Raw genomic sequence first — 27,793 nt, forward strand, 5'->3', positions numbered from 1 at the left:
TTCTTTAAATGTATTCTTTTAGATACCTTCTTGTTGATTTGGTCAAAGCCACGTTTTTTTGGCCAGCCCTGCCTCTTGTTACTGGGATGACTATACTTGTTACATCAAATAAGTGATGTGACAATATTTATTTTTAATTGTGTTACTGTATTTAAAAAGCCTCCAGTCCAAGCAGCACTTTCGGGTAACTTTTTCAAAGCGGAGGTGACTGGGGGGCTGGAGGAGGAATATTGGTGTACAGGACCTATTTGTATGCCTCTGTAATACACCATAAGTACATCTTGCTGAAGCTTGTTTTATAATTCTCTATTCAACCAAGTGTTCATCCTTTTTTTTTCCCCAACCAAAACAGAGTACTGTTCATAAAATAAGATCTTTGTAGTGCAGCATGTAGGTTTTTAATGCATCATTTATGCTTTTATATACCTTCTAAAGATTTTTCCAGCACATAGCTCACCTTCTTTCAGCTGAAAATGGTACATCAGTTTACACCACCTACAGATGTGGCAGCTTTTGTGGATTACCATTTCATATTTAAGCATGCATAGCTTTCCAAAATACCTCAGCAAAGTAAATATATGGTGCATAAATAGTTAAGAAAAGAGAGTAGAGAGATGCATAGAATGTCTATGTACAGCTCATACAACAAGATGTTCAGAGGATGTGTAATTTAGATTTCCTTCTGCAAGTGCTGCTGCTGTCAATAGTGAAAGAAATGTACCTGGCTGTTCAAATTTAATCAGACATGCTTAGATCTGTGACACTCTTACTCCTGTATAGCTGACTTTTTTTTTTTTTTTAAATCAGAGGGAAGATTATGTTAAAGTCAAAATGTGGACTTCTATAGGGAAGAAGGAAGCTTTTAACTTGAAAATACCAAGCTGCTATGGACAAGCAACCAATCTAATTTAGATACTACATACTACTATGTGTTTTGGGCCAACTTTAGAAGTACTAAGATCCAGCTAAGGTCCTTCATTTGTTGCTATATTATCTTTGGAACACCTAAGGTGCTTCACTGACTAGATACGGAAATTTGAGTAAAATCATGTGATGTTTTATTAGGCAGTAAAAATATGAGGAGCCACTATTTAGTTTACGCAAGCTAAACACAACAAAACCATTACAGAAAGGTTCATGCCATTAAATTCACCTAAAATCTAACAGTATTTTTCAGATAAGGCCCTGTTGCTACCAAGCTTTTCCACAAATAGGTATTTGCACAAAACCTAAACCCTTTGTAATTCCTTTAGGTAAAATCAAAGTGAAAATATGGACAGTGGTATTTAGATTGTGCACCTTTTTGTGGTGAAAATACAATTGCCTGTAATTCATCTTCTGGAATACTGATACTTTACCTGCCCACATTTGTCTTGTCTCTGATCATTCTTGCCGCTGCTATTATTTCATATGGCAAAAGATCAAGTCAGCTTCAGTTTCCATTTGCTCAGCGTGGTTTGCCAGAGCTCTATGGAGCACTCAGCTGCTGGCACAGATGCAACTAAGGACTGATTTTGTCACAGTGATGCTGGATTCCACATACCCATTTTAAGAAATGAAATAGGGGGACAAATACAATGAAACACTTCTGCAAATTGTGCTGGCTTTTAATGAACAGCAGAGACTACAAAGAAGTTCCGAAGGGGTGAACCAAAAGAAAAGGAATTAGTCTTCCTCGTCTCTTTATGGGTTGTTTTCTTTTTTTTTTATTTTTTTTTTCTCTTTAGATCATCTGTTTCAATATGCAATTTAGCAATTGTACATAAAGAAAAATTCTTCTCCCATTAAGAAACCAAAGGTGACATGGTTGCTGGTTGGGCCAGTGAACATTGCACAAAGTGAATCAAAATGAACACTTTGTGGAAGTCCACATAACTGGGCCAGGTTTTTCATGAGAGATCTGAAGTACCAATAGGAAAAGTTAGTAGCAGCGTTCTTCAATGCATATGGGTTTCTGCTATATATATATATGGTAGAACAGCATGTGTGATATCACCTGATGTGTACTATCTATGTGCACAGTATTTTGCTTACTACTTCCAAACAGTATCTCTCCTATAAAACAAAGCTCTCCTTGTGGACATCTCAGAATGGAAGTCCAGTGAGCTCAGCAGTCCTCTTTTTACACTTTCTATATTTCAATCCTATTTCATACACTCCAGGACACTGCTGACATGGGATATGTATTTTGCTATGAAACTTAGCATATGCACGGCTTTCTCTTGACTTGGTTGACCAATACAAATAGAATCATAAGTGCAAATAACCCATGGCCACGGTGGGCTCAACTGGAGTCCCACTCAGGTTAGAGGAGTAATACCTTCAAAGTTTTATGAAGCCAATGTGGCATTTTATATAACAGCATTTCTTGAAAGGAGCTGCCGTAGTCTTGCCTTGTGTGGCGCCCTTGGAGCTGCTGCACTCCAGGGAGGGAGGAACACAATGGATTGGAGGGGAGGGAGTAATGAACTCTGAACATAACAGAGGTTCATTATTTAAAGGAACTGGGGTTTCCTGCTGACTGTGTGTGCCTCTGAACTTTTCGTTATTGCCTTTTGATATCACTTGTGAAAGATTATAGTAATATTACTGTTCACTATCATTTTATGCAGCCAGTTCTAAACTCTTAAAATCCACTTTTATGCAGGCCAGGAGGAAGAAAAATGCTTTTATTAATTAAATGTCACTCTCTTTGTTCCAGTTTCCCTGGTTGTGCTTATTACCTTGGCTGCTATGTGTGCTTGGCTCTCTTAAGTCATTCTTCTCTAATATGGTGGTGATGCAGGACAACCAGATGGTATCCAAAACGCTGTTTTAGAGGGCTTTCTCCTCTTGGCTAAGCAACCCTAGTAACTGAAGTCAAGGAAGCTCTATTGTGCACTGAGGAATGTGGTGGGAAGCTGCTGTGCCCTTCCTAGCACACTCAGTGTTGGCATGAAAGAACCAGGGGAGCAAAGACCAACTTATTTAAAACATCTCTCCATCTTCTTCCCACAAAGCATAACATTGCATAGCAAGTGTCATACCTGCTCTGCTGGCTGACAACTACAATTTGTATTTCATTTTGCCTAAGCCAACCCACAGAGCTTACATAAGTGTCTTTCTGTCCCATTCCATGTCAGACCAATTTTAAATTTAAATCCCAGTGCTGTGGAATATTGCCTAATCAGATTGGAGAGCATGTACCAAGTATCTTTACTGCTGTATTGCCAATTCTTCTAGATTGTTGCACATAAGGCATGGCTTTTGAAGTACTACTGTATATGAAGATTGTGGATTGGAGGTTGGGGGCTACCTCTATTGTTGTAATTTATTATTATTATTATTATTATTATTATTTTTTCTTAGGCTTGGGGAAAATTATTTTTCATAGCATGGAAAAAACCCCTACTTTCAGGCCTATGGAGTGAAAGCATTTTTTCATTGCCTGATGCTGATTTGCTGTATCACCATATATGCACAAATGTCCATGAACTGACACCACTGACAGCAAAATCTCCAGCATGGTCTCCAAACAGAATAACGGCGTCAGCAGCAGTAGGGCAGGACAGATGCAAATTGGTCAGTCCCCACCTCCATCTTCTCAAAACAAGTCTCTGCTGAGTCTTTGGGCTTGCCACTGCCCGAGGTGCCTGAATACTTGCAGTGTGTGCAATAGGGTGTTTGCCACAGGTTGTGCTGTACAAGGAAGTTAAGCACGTCTCCATGTGTGATTGTTTGAACTACTGCTTTCAATCTCTTAATGTTAAAAGCACAAGGCTGCCTGCCAAACCCCTCTCACCCTTGACATAAACGTGTGCACAGTTGCTGGGGTGTCTTGTGAAGTTTCAGCCTTACGTTCAGCATTAGAGTAGTATTGAAACGGGTCTGGAGGAAGGTGTCCAGGAGGACTCACAAAATCCCAGGTTCTTTGCTTTATTCATGAAGATTTTCTAACCCTCCGGTTTGTCTTTGTCATGGACTCTTACACTGGACTAAATTACTCCCATTGTTCAACAGAGGCTTTGAAGCATACTCAAAAGTCTCCAGACTCTGATAGGGCTGGAAGAGCAAGGGCAGGCTTTATGCCCAGCACTCACCTGCAGAGCCTGTTTGTAGGTATGAGGGGGTGAATCCACGTTCCTGTTGGCTTGGTTGTTCAGTTCTGAGATTCAGCACAGATCCTTTCCTGGAGTGCCAGCTGTGAGGATGAGTTTCTCCCTCATTATGAACCAAACAGGAGATATACATACATATGTATCTTTCTGTGTAGTGTTGGTTTATTTGGGTTTTTTTGGGGGGGGTTCTTTTTCCACCCATCCTCAACACACTTAGCCTCTTCCAGTACTTGGAAGCTCCTGCTGATGATAAAGCACAGGCCAAATGTAAATTACAACAACAACAAAATCTAATCTAGTACAGGACCTGTTTAAAGTACTAGAACACCCTTATGATCCTTAACTCCGTACAGCCTGTCTTTGCTAAAAAGAAACACTTTCCGTTCTGTATCTTCGTCAGTAGGTGGTGCTGGCAAACTGCACATTTCTTGGTGCACTCTTGGCGCTGTCTGCGCCATAGATTCACAAACGTGTCGGTGGGGAGGTCAAAGTTTCAACGTGATCTCAATCCAGCCTCAGAACAGGAGCCCCGTTTTGCCGACATGGTGATCTGTATTGCCTCGTGCATAAGGAAATGTGTTACCTGAACTGCTCAAACTTCTGACTACAGCCAGAAATGGTGTTTATTGGTAAACAAAATTGGACAGGCTTGCATTGAAATATGGAAAATTAAGTCCACAGTTTTATGAAGGGGAGATACCTGTACACAGAAGGACTTGTGAGGACATGAAAGTACATAGATGGAGTTTCCCTCTTGGAGTCCCAGCTTGAAGTGGAACAGAGCGGAAGGTTACAAGCATGATCCTTGTTTCTCTCCTCACCCCAGCATACCTACAGCTGATTCTTCTTCAGCTTCCAACTGAAAACTTTTTTGTTTTTTAATTGTTATATGTGGCCTTATAATAAGCATTATAATCATGCAGTGATCTGAAATGAGAAGTTGAAGAAAATCACTGCTTATAGCAGAGTCTTTACATGGGTTTTTATGTTTCTTTTGACATAATTTACAATCGGAAGTGAATGGCTAATAATCTCAATTTTTCTTTACACAAATCTGTAAATAAAATTATTGTTGATCTTTGCATGACCTCATGGCCAATGTTGCCAACATTACCATAAGGTGTATCTTCACACTGGCAAGTGTTTCATTTGCTGTGATCTCTGGTTTGAGGACTGGTGACTGGCATATGGTAAAAGAAGTTAAGAAGAGGAACCAGACAATAAATTGATCATGAATGGGCATGCAGTAGCCATACAATAGACACTAGCTCACTGTGTTTTTTCCAGTTGAAGTGGAGCTGTGGAAGTTTTCAGGAGTTACTTGCACTTCAGTGTTGACTGAAATATCCCAGGTCATTTTTTCATAATGCATATTTGCTTCCTTGATTTTTTCTTTCTTTATTTAGATTTTGATAATTTACCAGTAATCATTTTTTAAAAGGTGCAAGAATGCAACCTGCAGTAGGAGACAGAAACTGAGGAGGGATTATTGCAGCCTGTTGTCTTACAGTGCTTATAATTTAAGCTTAGTGAAACATTTGTCTTATATTAACAGCTAATTATAACCACATGTAAAACTTAACATCATTACCCAGGATTAAGCCCTGTTGCTTGATCTGGTTTATTATTTCATACCTTTGGGAGTGTTTTAGAGAAAGGTGTTTTAGATAAGTGCATGCTGTTCATAACTTCTTAAATTCACTATTAAAGGTGGCAAGTGCTATTTCTTGATAGCCACAACTTCTTGTAAATAAAGGAACTTTACAATTATGGGGATTCCCCTGTAGTTTTTTAAATGCAGAACAATTAAATGGAATAGTATCATTGCCCAAGGTCTGGGTTGTTATATATATTATTTACTGGGCTGTTAAATAGAAAACTCATTACTGATTCATTTTTTGTATAGAGATATATATAGATAGATAGATATATATATAAAAAATGTGGGCTGTACACTACGTACAATACAGTGCTGCATTTTAGAATTATTTTGTTTCTGTAGACTCATAAGAGATCTGTAGGGAAAAAAATGAGTAACTGTGACTTGGAGATTGTTTTGGAGGACGATGTTAGGTCTGCTCTGCATCCTACTCAGTCACTAAGAAGAAGGGCAGAGCCAAGTTCTTCGATGAGACACCCTCATTGCAAAGCTCTTTCGGCAGCTAGGTCTCTGGTCGCTGTACGTTTTTAAGTTGCTTAAAGTATTACTGAAGCAAATCTGAATTCTGTGGTCTTATGTTTCACAGATCGATCCAGAAGCTGGTACAGGACTGCCGACTAGCTCACAAACCATCCCGGCATTTGGGGGGCTGGGGGGGCTGCTGTATTTTTCCCGCCAAAGCCGTAACTCCCCGGTTGGGTAACCGCGAGCCGCAAAGCTGCTGTCCACGTGGACTGGTGCTGAAATCTCCCGTCCGGCTGCTGCCAGAGCCTCTCCAGCGAAACCCAGAGACATGGCAACAAACGGGACAAAAGTGGCAGATGGACAGATCTCCACGGAAGTTGATGCTTCAATCACCAATGACAAGCCTAAAACCTTGGTAGTAAAAGTGCAGAAGAAGAAGACGGATCTTCCAGACCGAGATACTTGGAAAGGAAAATTTGACTTTCTTATGTCCTGTGTAGGTTATGCCATTGGCTTAGGGAATGTGTGGCGATTTCCATACCTTTGTGGCAAGAATGGTGGAGGTAGGATTGCTGTTCCATGTTTACAACCTCTGATATATTTGTATCTTAGAATTCACCATAAAAATTATCGGTAAAACAGAACTTGGTTTTAATAGTTTTTTCATCTGTATAGTTGTTGGGGGGTGGGGGTGGGGTGGTGTTTGCTTTACACTAGTCCAGGAGGGTTTGGAGCCATTTTGGAGTGTGGTGCTCTGCTTTGAGGTCTGCTCTGGAGTTTATTCTAACTTCTAGTTGGCAGATACTCTTAAAAGACCATAAGCAGAACTAAAGCACATTGTCCTCCAACCCTTCAGAGCCCTCTCTTTCGGATTGAGTTTTTGAGAGGATTGCATACAGCTTGTAATACTGAATCTGAGCTTACCGTAAAAGGGTGACTTCAGCTGGAAAGCGGCCAGTTCTGCTTAAAGCCTTTATGCTATCTGCATGCTCCTGTGATAGATGAAGGCAACAAAATACAGAGTCTTTTGGATTTTAGCTTTTTACTTAAACAGAAAATATTCAAATGATGAGGAGAGATATTTTTCTCCTTATTTTCACCTCTTGAGTTACTGGTTCAGAAGTGTACATGTGCTTTCCACTAACTTTTTTGAAAAGTTACACTTAAGAGGAAAAAAAAATCTGGTTTTCTTTTCATATATAATAGGGATGGAAACAGTGGAAACTCAGTAGTGTTTTTTCCCACTGTAACAGACTTTTTCTTATTTTTTTTTAGGTGCATTCCTGATTCCCTATTTCCTTACTTTAATTTTTGCTGGAGTGCCACTGTTTCTTTTGGAGTGTTCCCTTGGTCAGTATACATCTATAGGAGGCCTTGGAGTGTGGAAGCTTGCTCCAATGTTCAAAGGTACAGTATGTATTTGGATTACTTTCCATTTGTTTCCAAGTTGCAGAAGTTGCACAAAGTGACAGGGCAAGGATGTTTCTTTATGCCTTCATATTTTTACTTACAACATAATTTTCTACAGAAAACCCTAATTTTCTGAGGTGTAACTGACAACTTTAACTGAGGTGTAACTGACAAAAACACGCTAGGGTATTATTCATTCGCCATTAAAAATAGCAAGAGTTAGGCATTAGAACCTCAACAAACTTATTTTTGAACTTCAAAACCTTTTATTTTTTGTTAGGAACATTCAAAGACTGTTCAAAATAGCATATTAAACCTAGCAGTAGTTGTCTGAGCAGGTATGGAACTGTTCACAGCAATTTGTGAAACATTGTTTCTGTTTGAGGTCACAGAGGTTTATATCTCCTGTTGTTCTTTATTGAAATCCAAAAGCCAGACACTTCAAAGATGGCAATTTCATGCTGAAGCGCTTAAGACGAGCTCACTCCATACCTAGATTTTTAGCTAATTTGAGGTTTCTAGTTGCTAGATCTAGATCTTAATAGATCTAGATTCTGCATAGACCTACAAACCTCACAAACTGTGCTTTTCACCCTGTAATCCCAGATCCTTTGACACTTAAGAGCACCTGAGCTGACTTCTGGACCAGTAGAGGAGCAACTTACACATTGAGTTATAAATTACTCCACACATAGGACTGACAATTAGTATAGGGTGAGCTAAAAGTTTGTTTAGAGTGGATTTTGTTCTAGGAAATTTTGTATTGGCAAAACCCAGAGAGACGAAAATGTTTCTCACAGATAAGTATTTTAATTTTGCTCGAGTTACTGCTGTTGGTAGGGGACACAATGCAAAGTACAAACCTTGCTTTGCATTATACTAATTATTTTGAGCACTTCTTCCTATTTAGTGTCATGTGGCAACTGTCACCAGCCTGAATATTTTAAAATACCCCTGAAGTCTCCATGTGGAGTAGAAGACAAGGCATTCTCATTGTGAAACCCCTGACATTTCTTTAGTCTGAAATGACATAACAGTATTATACTAAGCATCAAGCACTTTGATGAGTGTACTAAATGGCTAGCTGGTCTTATACTCGATTTGTGTGCATCTGCCAGAAGTTTCTGTGGGACTGCTGTTTCAGAGAATGAGCTGATTTAGCTCTTTTCCCTAGAAGTAAAAAATGCTTGTAAAATCTCAGCAGCAGCAGATGTGACTGCTTACTGCAACACACAGAGAACTGGACACTAAGATTAAATTTATAGATAACTGAACTATCACCCAAGTTAATGACCTTTTACAATGGTACTTCTAAAATTTTAACTCAGCTTCTACAAAATTTGGTAAATGATATCTGCCCCATATGTTGTATTTGTCCTTCTGAACTGCAGCTCTTCAACTGATGCTTGTACAGACATCACTGAAAGTTACCTTCTTTTGTATCTTTTTGTTTTCTTTACAGGTGTGGGACTAGCTGCTGCAGTCCTTTCCTTTTGGCTAAATATTTACTACATTGTGATTATTTCATGGGCCATATACTACCTGTATAATTCCTTTACTACTGTAAGTGTGTGTGTTGGAGCGGGGGTTGGAATTGTTTGTCGAATGTAAAGCAGAGTGATATATAGATAGCCGATTAATGCGTCTCACTGTAAAGGTGTGAGGTTAACACAAAATGCAGAGAAATCAGTACAATAAGCCATTTCTTACTAAAGGAAAACTATTTTGTAAAAATCCCTTTTTTATTTTTTTTTCTCACAAGAAATGTAGAATAGAAAACTGTGAGGAAAACATTCTGTTCCAAGAATGTCAGTGGAGAAACATAATAATAGGTTATTTGGGAGCCACAGGCTTCTCTTTCTTACTGATTTGTTTAAATTTCCTCATCTTAATCTTCAGAGCCACAGCTCTTTCATCTGTACCCTTTTAGTTTCACTTATCACCTGTCTCTGCCCTTTCATCGCAAGGATGCCTGCTTGCTTCTCTGCTTACCTGCCAGGCAGCTGCAAGTCAGGCTCAGGCTTCGCACTCCTTGTCCTGGCAATGCTAACGAGAGTACCAGTTTGCCTTTGAGCCTACAGGCCAGTCGTTCCCCTGAGAAAAATTCTAGTGTATAACTGATTTTTTTTTTCTTCAATAGCAGCCACACAACTGTTAGTTCATTGGGAAATAGTATCATTGCAATATGTTTTAATAGTGGAGGTGTTTATTAAAGAAATCCCTATGGAATGGAAAGTCTGTGATTCAATTAGCTCTGAACTTCCGTTCATTGTTGTTATTTTTGCTTTGATTTCTTTCCTTTTAACTTTATTTTTAGCTGCCTTTTTTTCCCCTCAAGGATGATTCATCAGCTGAGTAGGTCTCGTCTGATTTGTGGGTTTTGGCCATCTGAGGAAGCATTCTTACATAAGGCTCAATAATTAATGGATTATTGTTCAATTGTTGTCTCTTCTACAAATTTTGTTCATGCTTGCTTGTCCTCAGCTTTAAAGAATTGTCCCTTGACCAAATTTTCATTAATTACTGTATGGGAGTGACATGATCATTTCTTTTTTTGTTATCCTCAGATTTGTTATTGATGTGAAAGGTCAGTCATAGTCTGGAAGTAGCGCACTGGCCCATATTAGATGAATATTGACTTCTAATTCCCTCGAAGCCTCTTATCCTTATATTTAAAACATGCAATACCCTGATACAACATTTTCTGTGAGAAGGTTTTCCAAGATTGGCCATCAGAAGAATATCTAAGTTGTATCTAAGTGAGATTTGTTCTAATGGATATAATATGGAAACAGGTTCTGTTTCTCAGAACTTCTGAAAGATAACTTAATGTAATGGACACATGTAGAAAATGCATGTAGAAAATAGAAAGTTTACATTTTTCTAATTGTCCCCTGACCTGAGACTAAAATGGAAATCTCTGATCAACAACCATTGCACCTTTATTACCTCTAGTGTAACAAGAGGTAATAGGACCTCCAGGAGGTCCTTTCTGCTGCCCTTGTTTCTTGTAGCGCTCAATATACCCTCACGTGCCGAGAGATGTATCAGACTCCAAAGCTGATATATTAAAGAAAGGAAGAAATATTTTCACATCTGATTCACACAATTGATATGAAGTTAAATAACTTATGTGGCAGACACGCACCCCAGGGAGATCAGTGCACTGCAGAACTCAAAGTATATTAGTTCTCCACTCAACTGTCATTTCTAGGAAAGAGGTAATACCTGAGGTAATGCTTACTTAAGAAGTGTTTGACTGTTTAGATTTTTTTTCTCTCTTTCTTAAATAGACTCTTCCTTGGAAACACTGTGAGAACCCATGGAACACTGACCGCTGCTTCTCCAATTATACCTTAGCAAACACCACCAACATGACAAGTGCTGTGGTCGAATTCTGGGAGTAAGCTGATAATTTTTTTCTATCTCATTCCTGTGCATATGCAGGGATCAGCTTGTTATCATTCCTATCCTATCTTCTGAATTAGTTGTCAAATGCACCATTCTGTTGGCTTATTCTAGACGCAACATGCACCAAATGACTGATGGATTGGAAAAACCAGGACAAATCCGATGGCCGCTAGCAATTACTCTAGCAATTGCCTGGATTCTGGTGTATTTTTGTATCTGGAAGGGGGTAGGCTGGACTGGAAAGGTAAGATTAAAAAGTACTGTAAATACATTTCAATTAAAAATGCCCATTTTACTCAAATATTCTGAAAATTCTTGAGGTAAGAGGCACTGGGGGTAGTCTTGCTGGAATAGCTCTGTGAAGTATTTAATTTCTATCATCTTTCTTGAATTGATACAGCACTGTGTTTTTGAAAGAGCTGGCTCCTCTGTAGCTAGCTCTGACCACAGTCTTGGATGTATGTTCACTTAAGAGATTTCTTGGCTTTGCCAGGTATAAAATTGCCTAAAAATATGTCTGCTTGTTTCTGGGATGAATATTCTAGCTAGTTTGGATAGCAATAGAGTGAGGATGCAGTGTTTTGGCTTCAGTGAAAAGCAAGCATTTATTGCACAGCTCTTGCTGGACTTCTATATGTAAGTAAGTGTTGAAGCTGTATTGCATATAAGAGTTACTCCCTCCTTTCCTTATGCTAAATGAGAGCTATAGGTTGTTCTTACCACGGGCATGCTTGCATGCTGTGCTTCTTGGAGTCTGGCTGGTTTCTGAGTGCAAAACAGAATTTACTAATGAATTAAAGGGAATTATATTATTGACAGACCTTTCTCTAGGAATGAGAGGGCAACAGCATCTGACATTGGCATATACCTCTCCCTCTCCCCAAAATGGCAGGAAGAAATCTTAGGGAAATTAAAAGCCACAGCCATGAGGCCTGGTGGCAACTGAAGGCTTGGGTTATAAGACCTCAGGCCTGGTGTAGAGGACTAGGATTTTTTCACACTGAAAGACTGAATTGTTAATTTTTGACAAGATAGTTGTAACTGTGATCCACTTCCAAGCTGCATGTTGAACATGGCCTAGTTGAGCTCAGACCAAACCATTTCATTTCTCCTGTCTGCAAAGAAGGTGGCAAAAAAGGGCTGACAGTTTCTTTGGAGTCTGACTTCATAGTGTCTTTTTTATAAGGCTTTTGAAAAGGCAAGAGAGCAGGATCCTGTAGGGCCATTCTATCATAACATAGGTGAGGAGAGAGTGTTAAAAATACAAAAGCATCTGTCTGAGAACAGGATAATAATCTAACAGATGTTGTTCTACAGGATAGGAGTACTAGAACCTTGTGCTTTAGGGAGCACCCGTTGTTGAATACAAAAAAAGAAAAGCACGAGGCCCTCATGCAAAAATATCCTAGTCCACTAAATTCCACATTCAGGGAAGTCAGCAACAGCCACCTGCCTTGTAGACGCAGTGTTTAGGGAATTCTGCAGTAAGCACTCCCCTTTCCTCACCAAGCTTTTCCATTTGATAAATGCTTCAGTTTTAAAAGTCAGCCTCAGTTGCTGCTATAGTATATTTAGGGAGCAAATATTTTCTGAAGTGTTAACAAGCACAGACCATTCTTCCTTCCACACTTACAATGTCTTGTTTCTTCACATCAGGTGGTATATTTCTCTGCTACTTATCCCTATGTTATGCTGCTTATCTTGTTCTTCCGTGGTGTAACACTGCCTGGAGCAAAGGAAGGCATTTTATTCTATATAACTCCCAACTTCAGTAAGCTTTCAGACTCTGAGGTAAATATTCAATCCTTGTAAACAAAAGTTTCACTGCTAACTGTTCACCTTTCAGACATATGACCTGCTCCTCAAGTGCAGAAACAGATTTTTTAAAAAATTATTTCCTGCAATCAGGTTTGGCTGGATGCTGCCACACAGATTTTCTTCTCCTATGGTTTGGGTCTTGGTTCACTGATTGCCCTTGGAAGTTACAACCCTTTCCACAATAATGTTTACAGGTAAGCAGATGACTGCACATATTACAATGGCACTTTCCTGTCTCAGCTGGAGCTGGATTCTGTCTTTCTGTGTACTATATCATTGAAATAAAGGGTAGTCTCAAATCTGAGTATTAAATGTTATATCTAACCAGGAATGAGATGTATAACTGCATTTACAGTAATGGGAGAGGCAGTATGACTTGTCCAGCATGAAATGGAATCCAAACTGTGAAACCCTAAATCATTAAATCTTTCCACAGGAAAAAACTGTGATATACTGATGAACAGTAGCATTGCTTTACCTACTGCTTAATGCACCTTACCTTTATTTCAGGGACTCCATCATAGTGTGCTGCATAAACTCATGCACAAGCATGTTTGCCGGCTTTGTCATCTTCTCCATTGTTGGATTCATGGCTAATGTCACAAAGAGGCCTATCGCAGATGTTGCAGCATCAGGTATCCAATATATTTTTCTCTAAGTTGTTCAGTGGCGTCAGTTATTTTTTGTTTGTACATTATATCCAACTGTTTCATGTAATTGTTCAAAATCCCTCCCTCAAAACATTCCTCAGCTCCCTGTCATTTCAGTCGCGCTTACTGATTGCAAAAGGGAGAGCATTGTGTCAAACCTTTGAAGGCAGCACCAGCAAAATCATTTCATGTCGAGCAGACTGTCTGCCTGCCTGCCTAACGCTCTGAAACCTTTGGTGTGGAGAGTGGTCAGCCAGAGACTCATCTTGGGCTGACGCAATGAATACTAATGAATACTACTTACAGGGAATGCATTTACAAGAGGTGGCAGCACAGTTTGCTGCTTCAGTGCTTAGCTGTGACATCAGATTATGAGCCTCTTGCTCCTGAAATTCTTAAAGGCAAACTGAAAGGAGGAGTGATGCTCATTATGTTTTTAGAGCGTATATTCTCAAATTCAGTTAGGTTTTTAAATTCCTTTTACTGTTTCTTGAGGTTAAGCCCTTTGAGGAAGATCCTTTTGGGGCAGATTTTGGATTGTTTAGGAGTCTGGTTAACAGAGTCCCTTGGGAGGCAGTCCTGAAGGGCAAAGGAGTCCAGGAAGGCTGGATGTTATTCAAGACGGAAGTCTCAAAGGTGCAGGAGCAGGCTGTCCCCATGTGCCATAAGATGAGCAGGTGGGGGAGAAGACCGGCCTGGCTGAACAGAGAGCTTTGGCTGGAACTCAGTTAAAAAAGGAGAGCTTACCACCTTTGGAAGAAGGGGCAGGTGACTCGGGAGGACTACAAGGATGTTGTGAGGTTATGCAGGGAGAAGATTAGAAAGGCGAAGGCCCAGCTAGAACTTAAACTGGCCACTGCCGTTAAAGACAACAAAAAATGTTTTTACAAATATATCAGCAACAAAAGGAGGGCCAGGGAGAATCTCCATCCTTTGTTGGATGTGGAGGGAAACGTCGCCACAAAGGATGAGAAGGCAGAGGTACTTAATGCCTTCTTTGCCTCACTCTTTAATAGTCAGACTGGTCATCGTCGGGGTTTTCAGGCCCCTGAGCTGGGAGATGGAGATAGGATGCAGAATGAAGCCCCAGTTGTCAAAGAGGGTGGCAGTCACCGACCTGCTCCTCCACCTGAATGCTCACAAGTCCATGGGGCCAGATGGGATCCACCCGAGGATACTGAGGGAGCTGGCAGAGGAGCTTGCCAAACCACTCTCCATTATTTATCAGCAGTCCTGGTCAACCGGGGAGGTCCTGGATGACTGCAAGTTAGCAAACGTGACGCCCCTCTACAAGAAGGGTCGGAAGGAGGACCCAGGGAACTACAGGCCTGTCGGCCTGACCTCGGTGCCAGGGAAGGTCATGGAGCAGATCATCTTGAGTGCCGTTACGCGGCACGTGCGGGACAACCGGGCGATCAGGCTCAGCCAGCATGGGTTTATGAAAGGGAGGTCCTGCTTCACTAACCTGGTGTCCTTCTATGACAAGGTGACCCACTTAGTGGATGAGGGAAAGGCTGTGGCTGTTGTCTACTTGGACTTTAGTAAGGCCTTTGACACAGTTTCCCACAGCATTCTCCTGGAGAAGCTGGCTGCTCACGGCTTGGATGGGTGCACTCTATGCTGGGTTAAAAACTGGCTGGTCGGCCAAGCCCAGAGAGTGGTGGTGAATGGAGTCAAATCCAGTTGGCGGCCAGTCACAAGTGGTGGTCCCCAGGGCTCAGTACTGGGGCTGGTCCTGTTCAATATCTTCATTGATGATCTGGATGAGGGGATCGAGTGCACCCTCAGTAAGTTTGCAGATGACACCAAGTTGGGTGGAAGTGTCAATCTGCTGGAGGGCAGGAAGGCCCTGCAGAGGGATCTGGACAGGCTGGATCATTGGGCCGGGGCCAACTGTATGACATTCAACAAGGCTCAGTGCCGGGTCCTGCACTTCCGTCACAACAACCCCATGCAACGCTACAGGCTTGGGGAGGAGTGGCTGGAGAGCTGCCTGGCAGAAAAGGACCTGGGGCTGTTGGCTGACAGCTGCCTGAACATGAGCCAGCAGTGTGCCCAGGTGGCCAAGAGGGCCAATGGCATCCTGGCCTGTATTAGGAATAGTGTGGCCAGCAGGACCAGGGAGGTGATAGTGCCCCTGTATTCGGCATTGGTGAGGCCGCACCTCGAGTACTGTGTTCAGTTTTGGGCCCCTCACTACAAGAAGGACATTGAGGTGCTGGAGCGTGTCCAAAGAAGGGCAACGAAGCTGGTGAAGGGTCTAGAGAACAAGTCTTATGAGGAGCGGCTGAGGGAGCTGGGGTGGTTTAGTCTGGAGAAGAGGAGGCTGAGGGGAGACCTTATTGCTCTCTACAACTACCCGAAAGGAGGTTGTAGCGAGGTGGGGGTTGGTCCTTTCTCCCAAGTAACAAGCGATAGGATGAGAGGAAACGGCCTCAAGCTGCGCCAGGGGAGGTTTAGGTTGGATATTAGGAAAAACTTCTTCACTGAGAGGGTGGTCAGGCATTGGAACAGGCTGCCCAGGGAAGTGGTTGAGTCTCCATCCCTGGAGGTATTTAAAGAACGGATAGACGTGGTGCTTGAGGACATGGTTTAGTGGTGGACCTGGCAGTGATAGGTTAACGGTTGGACTCGATGATCTTAAGGGTCTTTTCCAGCCTTAAAGATTCTGTGATTTCTCACCTGTTCAGAACTTCAGCTGTCAGCCAATTTTATGGGACCCTTTATTATGAAAGTCATTTTACTTAGGGCAGTAAGATGTCCATGGAAGGATTCTGCTATTCTTTGCAATTCCTTGTCTTTGTTCCAGATGAAAAAGCTTAAAGTAGCAGAGCAGATGGTTGCCCTAACCCAGCTGGTGTACCAGATACTCATTTAGCAGTTCTGGCCACGGGGAGGGATCTGATAAGTGAAAGCTTTTTTGGAAGTCGCTGGTGGACAAAATGTATACTAGCAAACATATCCCATTGATGAAATATTCCCTTAGTTAGAAAAGCAGAGAATTTAAGCCCTAAAAATAATCTTTAATAAACTACACATACAACAAAATTAGCAAAGAAATTACAATGGCATACACTGTTGTCAAAAAATGCTCTGGAAAGTCAGTGGTGTGTGAAATAAGCTTCTTGGATTTAAGTATTTGATACAGATGTAACCATATTAAGACTACACCTGCAAACAAAACAATATTTTTATATCATATTAAGCTCCTAAATACATTTTAAGGTACCTAAGATAATAGACTTTTCAAAGAGGCACGTGACCTCCTGTGGCCAGTAATTGCAAAGGATATTTGGAAATCTGACCATTTAATTAAGGCCTCTATTTCTCCTAGCAAGCTCAGAAAATGATGCTTTATTTTAGCACCATGAGATATGTTGTTTTGTGATCTTTTATACAGCTTTGTAAAACACACAGTATTATTAAAAGCTGTAGATGCATTTTCGTGGACTGTGTAACAGAATAAAATTTTACTACTGCCATTTGGAAGGCATTCCAATCATATCTGCTATTGCTAGCAAATAATTGTTTCAAAATCTGCATTGCATTTACTTTGACAATTCAGGTGTGAAATGCCAATCCTTTGCTTCACTGGTTTGAAAGCTATATATGTCAAACCAATTGTCACAGACAGACTTAATGAAAACTGAAAAATCAGATACCCCCTTAGGTGAGGCACACTAATTTTATTTCTGTGATTATTTAGTTTGCTACAGGTTTCCCTCTTAACCTGACATCAGCTGGTTTCCAGCTATGCTATGACAACAAAAAGAGTTCCTTCTTGTTTAACAGGAATTTACATTCTCCTTCCAACACTATGCCTCCATCAGCAGTTAGTAGGAACACAAATGAAAAGGTTTGCCTGTTTACAACTACCTAGTTTATTAAGATGTGTATTTTAAGATAATGAATGGAATGGAATAGCAAATGGGAATACTGTAAATGCTGGAAAGTGTCTTCTCCATTTCTGAGCTGTCTTTGTTTCTCTTCTGAACTACTTGGTGCAAAGCAGAAGGTTATAGCTATCAATAACTACTTGAGAGGGAGAGAAAGCTGATCAATACCCAAAGATGTAATCCTAGCCAAGGATAACATTCCCTGTCTTTGCTATACAAAGGTGTCTCTCAGGAGCAGCTTCTGAACTGCATCTAGTATTTCGCTTGGTTGGTTTGGGGTTTTTTGGGGGGGTTGTTTGTTTGTTTTGGTTGGTTCATTTTAAAAGCAAGATACATGCACTGACTTCTTGGTCAGTGAACACTGATCAAGCTGAAATCCCTGGTCAGATGCTGCATCCATGGCTGAGTCATTCAAATAAATCTAAAACGTATCAACAGGAGCAAATAATCACAACACCCCATCAATCACATTGACATTTTCTCTCCTGTTTCTCCTACCAGGGCCTGGACTGGCATTTCTAGCTTATCCAGAAGCAGTGACACAGTTACCAATTTCTCCTTTGTGGGCAATACTGTTCTTCTCCATGTTGCTTATGCTCGGAATTGACAGTCAGGTAAAACTGGTGTAAAAATTAATAATGAAGACACATTTTCTGCAACTGTATGGTACAAGGTTGGCCTCTGTGCATTCTGCACTGCCAGCAGTTAGTGGTGCAGAATGGTTTCTGGAATAATCAGATAAATAATAGGAGGTACTAAGGAGAGGAAGGACTAAGAGGTTCAAGGAGCCTGGGATAGTCAAAACCTGATACTAAGACACTTTTGCTTTTTCATGAACTGTTGGAAGTATATACAAAAGATGCAGAAAATTTATTCTGCAGACAAAAGGAACTTTCTTTGAAATCTTAACTGCTCAATTGCAATATTAAAAATACCTTTGCAGTGTTCATCAATGTAGGAGACACTGGAATATGCTTTACAAGATTTAGGTGCCACAAATATTTCTGAAAGGCGACTCCAGAACTTACCACAGGGAGCAAAAAGATGCAGCACACATTTCATTTTAAGCATATGAATGTGAGGAGCAAATTACTGAGGACATTCTGCGTCTTAGTGTGTTCTGAAATAAGTTCCCAATGGTAAGGATCAAGCCTTTATTGGTTCAGGTCTTAGCTAAGAGTTATATATGGTATCTGACAACTGGAAATGGATGGGAAGGCACAACCTAGATGTTTTGCAAATCCAAATAAGATATTCTCCAGCATTACTGTTTAGATTAAATAATTAATGAAAAAAAAAAAAAAGAAATAATTAAGTCATGTAATCATTAAAAAAATATTTATTGCAAAACGAGCAAAAAAGCACACAGAATAAGAAAAAGCATTTTACATGCTAGAAAGGACTATGTCCAACAAAAGCATTCATTAATCAGTAATAATTTTAATACAGACAGCAACTATATTGTAAGCATTAAAGAAAGCACCCTGTCTTATTTTGCAAAGCACACTTTGAGGACTTTGTCAGGGAAGTCCCTTCTGTCTGCTGAAATGTTTGGTCATTTGTATCTGACCAATCCTAGGCAGATGTGTTACTCTACTTGCAATCAGTTACAGTTGTCAAAACAGCACCTCACAGTTATTAGCACAGTATTCATAGCACATAGAGGAATATGAGAATTACTACCTTAGTACTGTACTAGACCTTCAATAGAGAAAATCCATCATTTTCTATAAATCCAAATTTGCTTCAGCCTGAACCAAAATAGAAAAAGACCAAGAGGGCATTTTATCCTGCAACATGAAAGGAAGCTGAAAATTTATGTTTTCTATTTCTTTGTTTTTCAGTAAGCTTCAGGCTTGACATTAAAACCTATTGCTCAGTCTGGGGGGAAACTACTGTGAAATTAATTGGGTCAAAAATATTCTTGAAAGAACTTGTCTCTAGGCAACTAACAGCTGAGGAAGGTAGTCTAATATTATTAAAAAGAATATATATCTACAGGCTGTCATGCTTTCTCATTTTCTGTCTATCAGTGAAACATTTCATATGCTGTAATTTATAGGAACTGTAACTATTGGTTAAATTCTGATTGCACTGCTGGAAATTAATAAAACTTTACATACCTTCTGTTTTTCATTATTTCAGCCATCATAATGGTAACATTTATTTTGAATATATACATACAGAAAAAATCTGAAGTATGGCCATGCTTTCCATTTGGAGGACCATATCTGCAGCAAAAATCTTTTCTGGGGATACAAGAAGTATTTGATTTATTACATATGAGAATCAATGTTGTGTCTTTAACCTTCACCCTGAAGCACTAATCTGATTAGACTTTTTGTGTCTATTGGCTTTCATGTATATGAGTAAATCACAGAAAGGAGAAGTGTAAGTTTTCAAAGGATCTAGGGGTCAAAGCCTTCAACTGTAGGTGCATTGTTTTCTAGCACAAGAACGAGCACTTCATGTTCATAAAATGCATGCTGTAGTTCATAGTTTGGAATTTCGAGTGGTTTTCTAGCTGGAAGTCTTTTTGCACAGATCTTTTTAGACAGGAACAAGGATATTTAGAAGCACTGCTTCCACTGAAGTCAAATGAATTTTCATTTATCATTAATGGATGGAGCCTTAGGCCAGTGATGAGTGCTATTGAAAACTCCTCCCCTAAATCTAATCCTGCTGTTGTAGTGCATTGCATTGTATTTTATTTCTAACTTTACTTGCAGTTCTGCACTGTGGAAGGATTCATAACAGCTTTGGTGGATGAATTTCCGAAGTTACTGCGCAATCGAAGAGAAATCTTCATTGCTGTTGTATGCATTGTTTCCTATCTGATAGGGCTGTCCAATATTACTCAGGTATGTTCTGTAGAAGAGTATGCTCTTATGTCTGACATACAGCATCTGTTTTATTTCCCCCTCTCCCCGCCCCAACCAGGAATCATTGCAAACCATTGAAGTGGCAGGGATCTATCATCGACACTATCTAAAGACTTCAGGCAGCAGACATAAACTTGTAAGTGTAAAATGCCTGTAGTCTGTGGATGCAGTGAGGCCTACTTCATGGTTCAGGTGACAAGAAAATACACAGCTCTTCAATCTGTCTTACAGCCCAAGAAGTGGTAGCTAGGGATGTTCTCCATTGCTTCCTGTGATCTACTAGGTTGCAAACTATTTCAGGGAAATGATTGAATTATTGAAGAAAAAGGACTAAAGTGAAAACAAACCAGTTAACTGAATTCTAGCAGTAATCTAATTTTTGACAGTATTGACCTCAAGCATTACAAGAATTTAACCTGTTAACTTTAATTAATTTATATTAATATGTCCCTAACCTATGTGCCACTGTTAGTTTGTAGCATGCATTTTAATCTATCTTGAAATTGGAATCCTTACTATTTATTTTAACACTTCCTTCTTATATGTTTTAGGGTGGAATCTATGTGTTTAAGCTTTTTGACTACTACTCTGCCAGTGGAATGAGTCTCTTGTTCCTTGTATTCTTTGAGTGCATCTCGATATCCTGGTGCTACGGTAAACAATATGTTTTTATTTTTTCCATAAGTTTTGCACATCGTAAGGATACTGATTTGTTCTTTTGTGTGTGCACGTGCTGAAGGTGGAACTGAAATTGGCCTTGTTTTATATGCATATCATTCCACTGAGGACTCAAAGTTGCCTTGTGGAAGGTACTTCTGCCTCTTTTAAACACCCTACATATAAGCCTGGAAGTCATTAGATGCTAAGTGTTTCAGGAATGCTAAGTAGCTGACATCTCCCTCTTTTTTCCCGTCCCCCTCCTTTGGAAAGCCTGGATCTTCAGAGGTGTTAGGTACTGCTGTTCTCAACATAATGACTTTGGTCATTTGGAACTCGTGATCTTTCATTTCCAGAAATGACTCTGTCACTCTAGGATCTTGCAGTGAGAGCCAGGCTCCTTGGTCAGTTGTATCTTGCGTAATTGCCCTAAAATACCCAGAAGCCTGGACTGACAAGCTCTGGGTATAAAGATTAATGAATACGTATCATATTCTTGGCAGAGTATTTGTGCATTTGGCCTTAGTTCTGTGTTAGCTAGTCCAAGGACCTACTCCCATGATTACTAAGGCACTTCAGCTTATATTATAAAACAGATCCAGAGCTAGATAACTGGAGTCTTTCTGCTGTCTTTTAATGGGCATAAGAGGATGGAACAGCATTTTATAGGGGAGATACTGTGTATGAATCCAGCAAATGCGAACGGAAAAATACACCAGCTAACTAATGAAGAAATAAAATACAAAGTTATAAACACTACGATAGACATACCTTTTATAAGGTGATGGAGTGCTGGTAGGTAACGGCAGCAGCAGAAGGGCCAGTCTTTGATTTCATATGCAGTTCTGCACGTATATGGTGTGCATATATCCACACAGAGTGAAGCTGGTTAACGTTCAGATGGATTTTTTTTTTTTTTTTTTAAATTTCATTTGTAAAATATCATTCTAAATCTCTCATTCTAATAAGACTTAGAGTTGAAGTTAACCAAGGGCGATTTATTGCATCTGACCTTCAGATGTACAGACTTCCTTAGCCTTTGCATGGGAATAAGTTTGCTGGTTGCTAATTAATTAATTATGATGTTGAAGAATGAGAACAAGTGATTCTTGGTGCTTCTGAGTTTCCACATTTCTTTCCCATTCAGATAGGTGAAAAGTTATGTTGGGGTCTGTATAAAGCTTCAAATATACCTCATCATTTATGACAGTGTCTCTCAAAACCACTGAGCTTTTAATTGAATCAATTATCTGATATGTTTCTATACTGTTTCTTATTTCTATATTTAGGTGTTAATAGATTTTATGACAACATCCAAGAGATGGTGGGATACAGACCCTGCATCTGGTGGAAACTCTGCTGGTCATTTTTCACTCCTATCATTGTGGCAGTAAGGAACAAACTTTTATTATATGATTCAAAGGATGTAAATGAGGCAGACTATGTACTACAGCATTGTCATTTCCACCCCCACAGGTTCATGTTAACTCTGATCTCATTCCTTTTCTAAGGATTTGAGCAATTCCATTGAAGGCAATTAGGCAAAAAACAGTGTCATTAGAGGAAGCCTGTGCCCTAAGAAGCCTTGTGCAATTTCAAGATTTGTAGTAGTCCTCTGGAAATGGTAACTAATCAAGAGTTTGATTGCCAGAGATAGGAAACTGTAAGAAAGAAATTTTCACCATTTCTTGTATTCTTAGATGAAATCTAGCAATCTCTCCAAAGTCTTAAATTTTCCATATACACAAAAATGCCCACATTTTGTAAACTGAATTCCTTCACAGGCACTATTCTGGTAACAGACTAGGATTATAAACTGATGTTCTTCTCTCATGGGATTCTGTGGAATATATTACCCAGTTTGTAATACAATGCTACTGTTTTTTTCTGGCAAACCTTGGAAGGATTTTGTGCACTGGAAACCACAGTACAGTCTTTTCCAGAATCTAAACTTTATCCAGTTAAGCCCATACAGTATATTTTGAAATAATAAGCAAAGAAATGTAAATTTACTACACATAACGTAGTCAACCCAGATGCAATATAAAAAACTGTAACCAAGTAGACACTATTACACATAACACAATACTTCTCACTCACTGGTATTTCTCGGATATTCCCGTATTAGCCCAAGGACATAGAAAAGCAAAGAGCACTAGAGAGAGGCACAGTAATGTGTTTATATTGAGGGTTCCTTGATTCATCTCTGCTCAGATGAAGGCGACTTTCATTTTTCTGAAAACAAGTGTTCAGGAAGGCATAAAAACGCATTTTGTTTATTTTAGTGGTATAGTAGGAAGATGACCAATATTGTATGTAAAACTTACCAGATTTCTCCTGTCTTGTAAAGTCTTCAACAGAATTTGTTGTCCCGTGCAAGTTCACAGGTGGTGATGATGTGCTAACAAAATCCGCCACTCTGCGTTCTCCTCTCTGGGAATATGTTCTGCACAAGGCCTGAACCTGGGATCAGAATGAGCTTCCTTCTTTGCCGGTTCAGTTTAGCAGGTTTCCCTTATGCAGGCTGTTGTAGACATTTGAAACAGGCCAGGCTAGAAGTCTTCCTTGGGAACTTAAAGGAAAAAATACCATATTTGAAGGCCATCTGTGTGAAAACAACACAAAAGCAACCCACAAGTGCTGCTGATCAATGGTACCGTACACATGTGTACGCAGGTATTATTCTCCAGGACCCCCATCTTTCCCAATAGCCCCCTTCCCTCTGATTTTGTGCAGGTTATCTGAGGACTCTACTAGTACCAGTGGATTCCCCGTACCAGCATACCTGGATAATCTGAGATGCAGGTTATGTATGTGAAAAATATAGTGTTAACTTGAAACATTAAGATTAATGTTGGTAAGAAGCTTCTTGGGAAACTATCTCCTCATCTCTCGTTATTGAAAAATTCAAAGTGGTTTTTGAATTTAATACAAGAAGTTCTGTTATAGAGACAAATCTGTAGCCACTGAACCGCAGGTTCCATTCTGACTGCCCTCATTTTCCATTATCCGTTTGTTCAGAGGATCTAAACAATATCAAAGCCTCTGGGCCAAGCACTCTTAGGTGGTGATATTAGAGAGGTCAGTGCAGAGCCAGGCTTCAAAGAACATTTCTTATTCAGAGCCTCTAGGATTCTGTTGCTGACCAGTACAGTAGAGCTGTACCGATACTATTATTCCAATAAATTAGTGGAAACAAACAACTTCACAACTGCAGAATTACATTTCAGTTATTTACACGTTCCCACACTAGAGATTAAGATAGCAGGGAATCAGTCAGGCTGACATTTCCCTGTTTTCTGCAACCTCCATCTGTAAGACTGGCCCGCAGGCCCCATCTAGAAGATAGTGCCCCGCTCCCATCACCAGAGACCGAAGGAACCCTTTTCTCCTTGCCTGGATGTGAAGGCAGGCTTGAGATCCAACTCAATCCAGAAAAACTCTTGAACATAGAACACTCTGGAAATCTCCTCCAAATCTTCTTTTCTGCTGTATTTTGTAGGGAGTATTTATCTTCAGTGCTGTCCAAATGACTCCTCTCACAATGGGAAGTTACGTTTTCCCAAAATGGGGCCAAGGGGTTGGCTGGTTCATGGCTTTGTCTTCTATGGTGCTGATACCGGGCTATATGGCATATATGTTTCTAACCCTGAAAGGCTCCTTAAAACAGGTAAGTCTCTCTTTTTCCTGACTGCATGATTTCATCCTGTGAGACCTGTGCACACTGATAAAAAATTGCTGGGCAGCTATTTTCTACTATATCTTTCCTCTGGCCTCACTTGCTTAGCCCAGTTATTTTGCATTGAGCTGAAAAACATAAAAACAAGTACCAAACAGACAGAAGACAAGACAGTGTCTGTACCATCTGCTGTTAAACATCATTCAATGCATTAAATGTGGTCCTTATCTCTGGGCTTTGACAGTTGCAGACACTTTGCATCCCAGCTCCTTACACCTAGAAAACACAGTAGCAGTTTACAAAATATGTAAATTTGTCCTTATTAACGCAAGACACACTGTCATGTATCAAGGCAGGTGATGCTCTAAGGAACTGGAATCAAACTCTTAGTACTAAACCCACATAACTCTTGGTTTGCATGAGTCTGCTCACAGTGACCCTATTTAGCATCTCCCTGCAACGTGATCGAAGATTTGAGCTCCTGTTCTGCATTACACCTGTTCTAAGTCACAACGGCTGCCTTGTTCTGCTGCAGCTGAGAGAAAGTACATGTCAAACCTTGTACCATATTTTATGATTACACTGCACTTCCCTTTAGTCTTTATTTAAGAGATTTCTATGAACAGTTACTTCATGAAGAATGTTAGAGACCTTTTTCTCATTGCACTGTGCTCTTAGCCTCTCTCTGATTCCTTATTCCATTTGTTAAAAGGAGATGACACTTCCCATGTGAGAGAGGCGCTGTATGGCTTAAATCTGCTTTCAGGTCCTCAGAGAAATGCTCCTAAAGGAGCATGAAATGTTAATAAGGTTATTGACCAGTACACTGTTTAGTAATCACGTACAATTGCCATACTTAATTTTTTGTAATCTGAGTGCCTCTTCAGTTTTCCCTCTGCAGCCAATAATCTCATTCTGTGCATAACAGACACTTCTTCGGCACAAGTATTGAAACACACATCTCTGTCCTCTATGATTGTGGGAACCAAAGACTGTCAAAATGAATTTGTCAGAATTTCTGGAATATTCTGAGATCAGCTGACAGAGCCATCTTTGCAAAGGGACAGATGATCTTAAGCAGAATTGACAAGTAATGCCTCATGAATTGCTTAGATCTTGATCCAAATATTTGTCTTCAGCAAATTTTAAAAGACTCAGTGACGCTTCAAAGAAGTCTACAAAAACTTTCTGTTCCCGCCCCCCCCGGGCTTGTTCTTACCTCCTGTGTTTTGAATATCTTTCCCTTGGTCTTATGGAAACATTTACATGCAATTGGAGAATTGTTGCTCTAAAATATAGCTCTTCTTGATCAGAGCCATATAAGACCACAGTAAAATCTCCTCATCTCAGTCTTGCTGTGGATTGTCTCATTTTTGAAAGCATTGACCAATAATCATTAGATAATAGGAGGACCCTACACCACTCACAGGCTTTGATGATCAAAACTGGTTCCCTTTCTCGATATGAACGTGAGCTAGGCAGACAACCTTCATGAATGGAGAACACAAAAGGACTAGGAAAGACAGAATAGAAATAAAACAATCTTAAATACAAGTCTGCTTTACCTGTTGTATCCTTGGAGGTAGTAACTCCCAGAAGCTGCAGCCAATACTCTGGAGTCCCTTCTGCTCCCTGGGGATGTTCACCATCACGTCTGAGATCCAGCTTTGAGTCCCTGCTGCCCACTGCAAACTTGCAGCCTCTGTGCTTGACCTGTGGGCTCACAGCAGAGTCTCTCCTCACCTGCCGCACGCTGCAGTCTCTCCTCATTTCTTTTCCCTAGGCATGCTCAGTTGTTAATGTCTGGTGGCATCCACCATTTTGCCTGTGGTCTTTCAACTCCTATTGTCATGGTCAGAACACAGCTAAAGCTATTTTTAGTATATGTGACTTACTGCCTTTGTGGTCCCTTGGGAGTTAGACAGAATTTTTCATCTTAGCTCTAATGCCTAGACAGAATTGTTTAGGATTACCTTTAAAAGATAAAAAAAGTAAGCTTAGAAACATTTTTTTGACTGTCGCACATTGTTCTTTAAACAGCGCATCCAAGTAATGATTCAGCCAAGTGAAGACATCACTCATCCTGAAAACGGGCCAGACCAGGCCCAACAGAGCAACTCTGCAAACAAAGAAGCCTACATCTAAACTTCTGTATTGTAAAAGTACCAATACTGCTCCAGAAAAACAAAAAATATGGTTGAATACGACCACAAATTTATGTCTGAGAATATAATTACCTACCTCTAGTGGCAAAAAAAAAAAAAAAAAAAGAAAAAGAAAAAAAAAGATAAAAGGTCATCTCCACTATAAGGGAATCGCCATGGGTATGATAGAACCATTGCGCGAGCTCAGATGTTGACGGTGTTTTGTGTTCTCTGGCAATCCACAGACTGTTAATGTTTTTATCCTTTCACAATAATGGTTGCATATCTTGGAATTTGTAAATTGATGTGCCAAGACCTTTTTAATCTACCTTTTAGCACGACTATTTGAAGTTTTGTGCTGCTGATTTTTAGTAGTTTATCAATATTTCTTACCGCTGAATCCCAAGACTGTTATTTCTGACTTTGCAGGAGTAAAATTAAGTTTGGAATTGTTTTGTACAAAAGAATGAACTATTTTGTAAACAAATGATTTCCAGTGGAAAAGTCTGCCCTTAAAATTTGCTCCAGTTGAGGCCATTTGAGGGGGAAGAGACTTCAGTTAACAGTAGACACAGCCTTTATAAACATTCCTAGTGCAAATTAAGTTATATGGCTATTTGTGGCAATACAGCATAGAATGGCTGTAAATGCTATCTGTACTTAGCCTTTCAGGATAACTTTCAAACAAGATCGTACATTTCTTTAAAAATATATATACTATTTCTTATAAAAAGAACATATCTTTGTGAATCAATACTAAATGAATCACAGATGTTAGAGGCAAAAATATGACTTCTAACTTTTTTATCAAAATAAGAAGTAATATCCAAGACCTCTTAAAGAACCAGGAGAAAAAGAAATACAAAGTATTTGCAATTCAGACTCAGAATACTTGAGCTTTTATTATGCTGTTATTATTCTACTGTTATTGCATTGCCACCAAAATAGAAACCAAAACAATGGCTTAAAGATTGAAGCTTATCCTTGTAATTCTAATTTAGGGTTTAATTCACAATTGTTCTTT

The 27,793-nt window shown here is 39.8% G+C and overlaps 1 protein-coding gene across 1 annotated transcript; it reads left to right on the top strand.

Moving 5' to 3' along the window:
* Positions 1–6,550: 6,550 nt before the first annotated feature.
* SLC6A1 (solute carrier family 6 member 1) lies at positions 6,551–26,770 on the top strand (the record flags this gene model as incomplete). Its single annotated transcript, XM_082321492.1, has 14 exons — positions 6,551–6,785; positions 7,498–7,629; positions 9,095–9,195; positions 10,926–11,035; positions 11,155–11,287; positions 12,700–12,834; positions 12,952–13,055; positions 13,372–13,496; positions 17,909–18,021; positions 20,137–20,268; positions 20,841–20,943; positions 22,236–22,336; positions 24,449–24,616; positions 26,666–26,770. 14 exons carry the CDS (start codon positions 6,551–6,553, stop codon positions 26,768–26,770), a joined length of 1,797 nt encoding a protein of 598 aa, XP_082177618.1.
* Between the last annotated feature and the right edge of the window lie 1,023 nt (positions 26,771–27,793).

This window comes from Platalea leucorodia (genome assembly GCF_965183815.1).
Source record: "Platalea leucorodia genome assembly, chromosome: 9".
NCBI lineage: Eukaryota > Metazoa > Chordata > Aves > Pelecaniformes > Threskiornithidae > Platalea > Platalea leucorodia.